Source organism: Micropterus dolomieu, linkage group LG20 (genome assembly GCF_021292245.1).
Source record: "Micropterus dolomieu isolate WLL.071019.BEF.003 ecotype Adirondacks linkage group LG20, ASM2129224v1, whole genome shotgun sequence".
NCBI lineage: Eukaryota > Metazoa > Chordata > Actinopteri > Centrarchiformes > Centrarchidae > Micropterus > Micropterus dolomieu.
The window spans coordinates 23256935-23265311 of record NC_060169.1 but is presented as its reverse complement, the minus strand read 5'-3'; the positions used below and the strand labels follow the sequence as shown (position 1 = coordinate 23265311).

At 38.4% G+C, this 8377-nt stretch overlaps 1 protein-coding gene across 2 annotated transcripts in view; it reads right to left on the bottom strand.

The window, feature by feature from the left end:
- galnt2 (UDP-N-acetyl-alpha-D-galactosamine:polypeptide N-acetylgalactosaminyltransferase 2) overlaps positions 1–8377 on the bottom strand; it is a 60933-nt gene that overhangs the window by 15055 nt on the left and 37501 nt on the right. For both annotated transcript variants that reach the window (XM_046032339.1, XM_046032340.1), the window contains exons 4-9: positions 5596–5694; positions 5423–5490; positions 5258–5323; positions 4994–5115; positions 881–968; positions 33–120 (exon numbers count right to left, since the gene is read on the bottom strand). In XM_046032339.1, the coding sequence (XP_045888295.1) occupies positions 33–120; positions 881–968; positions 4994–5115; positions 5258–5323; positions 5423–5490; positions 5596–5694 (531 nt within the window). The remainder of the gene's footprint in view (positions 1–32; positions 121–880; positions 969–4993; positions 5116–5257; positions 5324–5422; positions 5491–5595; positions 5695–8377) is intronic.

Below are 8377 nucleotides of genomic sequence, written 5' to 3'. Positions count from 1 at the left end.
TTGAGTGGAGAGTGTGAGTGTTTTAGTCTTACTTTATGGGGGCGATGGGGTTGCCTTGTCTGGCTCGTCTCTGATCCAGAGTCATGTAGTCCCATTTGAACACCAAATTCCAGTCAAAACCTACCGACATAAAGACACAGAGGACGAAAGACAGACAGCATTAGTAGCTGTCTGGTTATATAATTAGTTTTGGTAGGTTCAGATTAGGTGACTGGATACATCTGCAGTTTTCATCTCAGATTTCTCTGCATAATACACACACACACACACACACACACACACACACACTTATGTAAAAGCAAAATTATATAAATTTAGGGATTAAATTATGTTAATTATATTAATTTAGGGATTTGTTTTTCAGACATGTAGTGAGCTCTCTCGCCACATGTCAACTAGTTGTTTATAGCTATGAGCTTCTCTGTTTCAACTGTTTGCACATTGCATTGTGGGATATTGTCGATCAACACCACACTCAAAAAACAAGCAAATTTACTTTGCATACTGACACATCTGAGTGTACTTTATTTAGTCACTTTATCAGCATGAATGCACTACATACTCAAAATCTATTGAGAATTAGCATGCAGCGTGGAAGACATATGTTTATGTCCAGGGAGCCGTTAGACTAAACATGCTGGTATATACTTGGCAGAAGTGCCCGCATTGTGTGTGAGAAATGGCAACAGCAGCTTTAAGTGAACACTGTTTATGAGGCAGAGCACTGAATGCCAAAACAATCGGTTATCCTGCTGCTAGCAAAAACACCAGCATTGTCATTAAAAACATTAAGAAAAAGACAGTTCCCCCAAAATGACTGACTGAACCACACAGGACATTAATGTGTGTGTTCAAGTACCTCTCTACTTGTGTACTGTACCTCCTTTCAGATCGGCCGAGGCTCCTACATACTGGAAGTTATCCATGTTGATTACGTCAATGATGGGAGACACTACTCGGGTCTTGTCCTGAGAAGGAAAGACAGAGAAAAAATAATTCAGTTGGAACCAAGGGCGTCACTTTGTGCTGAAAAGTGATTGGGACATAAATGCTCAGATTAGAGACATGACGATACAAGTGTGTCATGAGACTTGATGATGGTCAAAAACAAGATGTGAAGATTTTTAACACTATTTTGAAGAAATATGAAACACTGAAACTTATGAGTGGGGGATGTGGGGGTCCCTCCCCCATAAGATTGAGCATTAAACACATAATTTCCTGCATTCTGGAGACATATTCTGCTCCAACTTATGGTGGAAATGTCAGGTTCAAAAAAATTCAGGTGGCAGGTGACAATTCATAAATATAAATGTATAGCATCAGCTGCTTGTTTTTTTAGCTTAAGTTTCTATTTGTTTCTTCTATATTTAAATTCCATTGAATGTTTTATTATTGTGCAAATAAACCTTTCTCACAGCATTTTCATTTGTTAGTTAACGTTTCTTGCAAGAAATGCAAGCTATTTTTCAGACCATTTTAGCAAATGCTTTCAGCCATTTCAATATGTGGTGGGGACATGTCCCCAGCGTCCCCAGTGTCAATGACACCTACGGTTGGAACTTTCTCTGCTTCGTACAAACTCAGGATGGGAATAACAGGAAATCTGTCTCATTAATAAATATGTATTACAAATCTTGTCAAATAAAAAGGACCAAAATAAGCAGAGCAACAGACGACTGAGTAGAAGTAAGCATTCCCCTCAACACCACTGATTCGTATGTTTACTTTGCGTTCTGTATTTAGTTTATCAGTGTGTTTATGAAACAGTACTGAAAGTAAAGCTGTCTCTTCCACACAAAATCAAACCCTGAGACTCACAGAGCCACAAAAAATAGTAGTTTAGAGAGAGAGGATTGCTCAAGTGGCCAGAATGACAATAACAGAAACAAGCTTCCAGGTGCTGACTGAGTTTATTTATTTATTTTGGGCTGAGGCATTTTGATATGACGTGAGGTTTTCATCCATCCAGATTGCATTTTTCCTTTTTTCTTTTTTATATTGAGTGGTTTATTATTCAGAAGTGCGACAAAAGCAGAGAAAAGCAAAGTCAATTATTCTGACAGCAAAATGTTTTAGATTTTACTCAGAGCATTTATTTGCTTGGGAATGACAAAACACCCCGTTTGGGAGGATAAAACGCAGAATTATATCACATGATATTTAAAATATGACCTCCATTTTACACAAAGTGTCCTACTTCAAACTATGTTTACATTTAATCAAGAAGTTCCTTCAAGTCCTTACTGCAAGACTTCACTGTAAATATCACCACGCTGTTCATTTGTAATGGAGGTCAGTTTATGTTTTTCCTTTTACAGCTCATAAACATGTGAGAGGTCAGTCTTTTTAAATAAATTTAATCTGGTGTCTTGGATAGAAAACTGTTTCTATACAACTATTCTGACACTGGGAATAAAACCTGCCTGTCATTGTCCCAGAGATTTACTGAATTACTGGCTTACGTTTTGATATTAGAAGGATTTTTTTAACTAAATGTTAATTTCTGCATCTGTGAAAATGTGCTTTTATACTGAAAGATTTCAAACATCTCTGTATCACTGAAGCCATGTAATGACCTCCTTGTTTTTCACATGATTGTTAAGATGACACTGAATGACTATCAGCTCCAGGGCTGCTGCTTTGTTGCCAACACTGACATCTTCCCCTCAATGTGAAAGACAAGAATGGAAAAACAAATTCCCCTACAGATATGAATAACATTACCACTGATGTGAGGTGACTTTGAGCACTGCGATGAACATTTTTAAAACACAGATAGACTCGTAGGGAGTGTTCCAGCCTGAAACATTTCCACTGTGTCATTTGATTTTCTGGGCGATTTTGTAGTTGGTATTTAAATCCATTTAAAGTACAGTTACAGTGTTACAGAGTTAAGGTGTAATTAAAGGGTAAATAAAGTATTTTTCAACCGGGACTCTATTTTCCCATGTTTGTGGGTCTTTGACAACATTTTCTGAAATTAGTTCAGTATTGAGCGAGCGAACTTTGGTGTTTTTAATCCTTTAAAACATAAAGTGAGACTATACATCAAACAAACAAAAACAGTCACACAATAACATAAACAAACTAAACGATTAAGGCAGCGGTAGACCAGAGAGGTAAAATTGCTGTTATACAGTGCAGATACAGCCAGTGTTTCTGGTTAATCGAAAAGGATCTCACTCTTGAAAAAAAAGTCTGTCTCTGTAGAGATCCTTTTCATACGGTTGTCAGACACTTATAACAATCTGAGTCTGTCAGTGGCAAAAACAAGCATTTTAGTGGACATACTTCGATGGGGGCAATTACGCTGCAGCCCTGTTTCGCTGCTGCCGACTGCAGCGCCCTCGCTCAATACTGGACCAATTTCAAAACGTTTTGTCCTAATTAGTCACATGGAAACAAAAATAGGATACAGGATGCAAAATACCATAGTTACCCTTTAACACACACGCACACACCCTGCTATTAGAGAGAGTACACCAAAAAAGTAAAACTATATTGGTTGCAATGAGTTAAGAGAACTATATTGATGATTTATATAAAAAAATATAAACAGTTGAGGACTGCTACATTATATCTTTTATAAGAAGTCTGACAACCTTTTGATTTCAAGATGTTTTTAGAGAAGGAATGCTTTACAAGGTGTGTGTTGACTGTTTGGTCAAGAGATTTAGACCACACACTGTTTTTAAAGATTTATATATAGTCTACGGTTTAGACTTATAGTACCTTACTGTGGCATGGGGTAAGGGACAAAATTAAGCCAAGGCTTTATCCTTGCTAAAGTCAGCTACTGATCTGGCCAATGATATAATGGTCAGCGATGGGAAATAAGAAGCCGTCTATTCATTCAACAGAGTGAAATTACGGACGTTGAAAAATACTCTAAGTAGTGTTGTAGACTGATCTTGGTCTTGAGACTGATTTAAAGACCACTTTTTGATGGTCTTGGTCTCGTCTTGGACTCGACTACATTTGGGACTCTGAATTTTATTTCAAGACCAGTCAAGACCATAACTTTGGGAATATCAATAAATTGCTTTTGCATTGTCTGATTTATTTGTTAGCATCCTAACTTTGACTTCAAATGCAACCAATAACCCTAATTACCGTTACCGTCACCCCTCCCTGTGATGGTAAACATGGAAAAGGAGTGTTGAATAAAGATGCTTATGTTGATTTCAGCTCTTAGTGTTTGAATGTGGGTGTTTTAAGGGGAATGTGGATATATCAGATTTATTTGAGAAGTAACTATGATCTCGTTCCACATTTTATTGTGTGTCATGTAATGTGGGGTCTTGGTCACGACTTTGTCTCAGGCCCTAAAAGTCTTGAGCTTGTCTCGGTCTCGATAAATTCTCGTCTTGGTCTAGACTTGGTCTCGGTTTGGTTCTTGACTATAACACTAACTAAGTAAAAGTACACAAAAAGCTGCTCAATTACACTAAAGCGAGTAAATGTAATTTGTTATTTCCACCCTTTCTTATGAAGACGTGTTTAACTAATTTAATGCACACAACCTACTGTAAGATGACATGGGAGTGGGTTCAAAAATAGACCAACTGAAGGAATCTAGATAAATCCTATTTCTCTACTGTTGATGGTGGTAATGCACCACATTTGGCTCCAGTCCGGCAATAAAATATAAAATAAGAAAGTGGCCAGCCAAATCAGCTAATCTATCAAGCCTCAGCATGCTGGTTGCAAGCCTTATCATTGGCTAGATCAGTAGCTGACTTCGGCAAGGATATAGCCTCCACCGACTTCTCAATTACTCTTAATTATGTCCTTTACCCTGTGCCGTAGCTCTTTAACCTTAAAGCCACACAAAATATCTTTTAACATTACCACATAAAATACTTCTTTCATCATTTTTCTAGTTGGTCTTTTACTTTCTTTTATGTTTTTTATTAGGGTGTGTGCATAGTTAATAACATTAATAAAAGACTGTATTAATGTATAAAGGTGTGTTCATGTGGGTGCGTACCTCAGCCACTCTCTCCAGTAGCGGCTCTAGCCAGTGGTCATTACATTCACAGTGAGAGTCCAAGAAGGTGAGGACTGGAGCCGTTGCGGCGTCTGCACCCCGTACCCTCGAACGCATCAGTCCTGGGGGAAAGATCATTCACAAAAATGCATTTTTGCTAACGAACAGAATGATTTCACCCCCAAAAAACATAAGTAATGGGAGAAATAATTGCTTTCAGGAAACAGCAATGGGGGGGGGGATATAAAACTTTCTTGTAATAACCTTCTCTGCGGTCGTTTCTCAACACACGCACTTTTTCAATCTTCCCCAGCAGTGCTCCGTCCTCCGCTGAAACACACACAGAGCAGAAGCCGCGCAGATCATACACACATTACACATGCAGTTACACACTGGTCTTATTAGGTTTGTTTGCGTGCATTTACTCACGGTTATCACTGTAGTCGTCAACGAGAATGATCTCTTTGACCAAGTGAGAGGGACTTTTCTTCAGGACACTAAACAGAAAGAATGATAAGAAGTATTCAAAGAAGAGAATTTCAGCCTACAAATCAAAATAGAAAGTTTTTTTTAAGTGGGCAGCACACACACCATTCACTTACCTGACCACAGTCCTCAGCAGAGCCGAGCGAGCTTCATTGTGGAAGGTGATGATGACGCTGGATGCTGGCAGGTCTGATTTCCATTGTTTATGTTTGCAACTGCACACAAGATTGCACACAAATTAGAAATAAAAAGACAGAAAAAATACAAAGCAACAAAAGCAGAAATGCCTACATGTGTACTAATGCACAAACACTCCTACGCACATAAGCAGCATGGCTGAATGTGTGAGCAAAGCTGCAAGCTGGATCTGCTCCCTGAACAGATTCTCAATACATGAACACAATAAATAGGATTCAGTACATACACACGCAGCCTTGTGTCACTATCTTTGTGGGGACACGTCACTGACATAATGCATTACCTAACCCCTTACCCAAACCTTAACCATCACAACTACATGCCTAACCTTAAACTTACCTAAATTTAACGTAAACCCTAAAACCAAAACTTAACCCTCAAAAGTCCTTGTAGGGGCCAGCATTTTGGTCCCCACAAAGCTGTCTGACCCCACAAGTATAGTGGAATCCTAGTTTTTGGACCCCATGAATATAGTAAAACACACAAACACACATGCAGTAATTCTCTGCAGAAGCTCGGATTGAAAGTGGGTTTTGCAGACCGCCGAGCAAAAATCCCACGAGATGGTGTATGTGTGTCCAACAGAGACAAATCCTAACCCCGACTTAAAAGTGAGGAACATGGGTTATGGGACACTACATGAGATAAGGAGCCAAGGAGAGGATGAAGAGGAGAAAATGCGGCGTTACCACTGTGGGACAACCTCTTTTCCACCTAACACTACAACCATCTGTTAAATCCTGTTGCAATACCCTGTACACTCTCTATATATACACACACATGAACAGATGTTTGTGTATATACACTATACATTATGTATACTTACACATACTATATTCACTATCACCTATAATTTAAAGGACTTATTGCCAACTGAGATATTTTTGCAAGTTAGCCTTAGATGTTTTAACTTATACCAGACGCGTAGTAAAGACTGTTTAAAAAGTACATTACATATTGAATGTGCAGTACACAATCATTGAATTGTCATTGAATTGTTCATGATGTCCTTTAGTCCCTATACCACGTCAGTCAGTGCAGCATTTGGCTTTAAACACTGGAAACACTCAATATGCCTCAATCTTAAATTGACTGACTTCCTGTACATTTCTTGTACTGGCAAAAATAACTTGAGTGTATTTGTACTCTGTTCCTTTGATCTTTTGTTGAAAGCACTGATGAATGAGTCTGGGCCTAAAAAAAAAATAAAAAACCCAGACTGGGCTTGATTTTTTCTGGACAACCTTCACAATCAGTGATGCTGCATGCTGTGCAAATGACACATCGCTGGCAGATCAATAGGAAACGCATCCCTGCTCTTTTAGTAGGCTAATGGCTCTAGCTGTCTAAGTTAGGTCAATATATCTGTAAAGCCAGAGCACTGCCTTTATAAAAATAGTCTTTGAACCATTCAGTGTGCATCTGCAGAGCTGCTCACTGAATGCAATGATGTGCTGATGTAAGTGTTTTAAACAGGTGATTTTAACATACAAATCATTGGGCCTCATGTTAAGAACATTTTTTTATTGCTATTCTAAATCTATTTTTATCTGTCAAGTTATATACTCATACAAGTGCTCCAGGTCACATTCACCAACTCGCTAAACTGGAAAGACACGTTTGAGAGATTTTGTCACATGGCATAATGTGACCTCATAACATTCATCATTGCTATTTAAGGCCGCCTGTTCTGCTCTGCCTTTTGAAAGAGTAAAGAATATAAAATTTGCTTTATTTTCAGCTAATTTTGGTATCATATTTAAACTCCAAATTCAGTCTCTGGGCCCTGTAAAGAAAGAAAAGGCTCATTTGACAGGTCTGGGCCACCTGTAAAGAGTACGAGATAATCAGGGAATTCTCTTAAAACGCTCGTACGTGCCACTTAAGAACAAATCTGGTTGTGCGAGTGGTTCTTGCATGAGGCCCACTGACTATAAAAGAAAGTTCAGCATCACTTCAAAAATGGTAACAATATGTACTAGAAAACAGGAGCGAAACTGGTCATAATCCTCCTGTTGAAACACACAAGTCATTTGCCAAAACACACAAAAATAAATAAGGTACTGTGTTAAAACATAAACAAAAATAATTACTTTAAATTCCCTAAAAAACATTCTTGAGATAAACACTCCATAATGTTTGTGTCTCCCTTCAGCCAGAACAGTCCAATACAATGAGGATGTGCTCTTAGTTTATTGAAAATGTATTCATCTCTGTTATCTGAGAACAGGTTTAGGGTGTGGGAGCATCCTGGTTGGCTTAACATGCCACACCACAATCTCTCACTTGAAACCAGTCAATAGGTTCCCACGGGAAGTTTAGTTAGTTGCAGGTCTTAATGTCAAAACATTTGCCCAGAATAGACTTTACTTCAATGAGATAGCATCATGGATTAAAATGGGTAGTTTATTTTTAAGTATGACCAGTATCCTGCATGATAATTAGGGAGGCAACAAGAAAATTTGGCAGACATATGAATCAACCTAAACATATTATTCTTCTAATAAAAAGGGATCCAACAGATATTGTGCCACGGTTTATTTTGTCTCCTCATCAATTTAACAAGCAGAACAATCAGCAGCCATTAGAAGAGGTTTGTTATGAATGGAGCAGTGTGTGAGCAGTGGGTGTCTGCTCTGCGGCCACTTCCTGGTTTTCATCTGATAGACCAGAATAGAGGGAGTTTCCAGGAGATCTTAT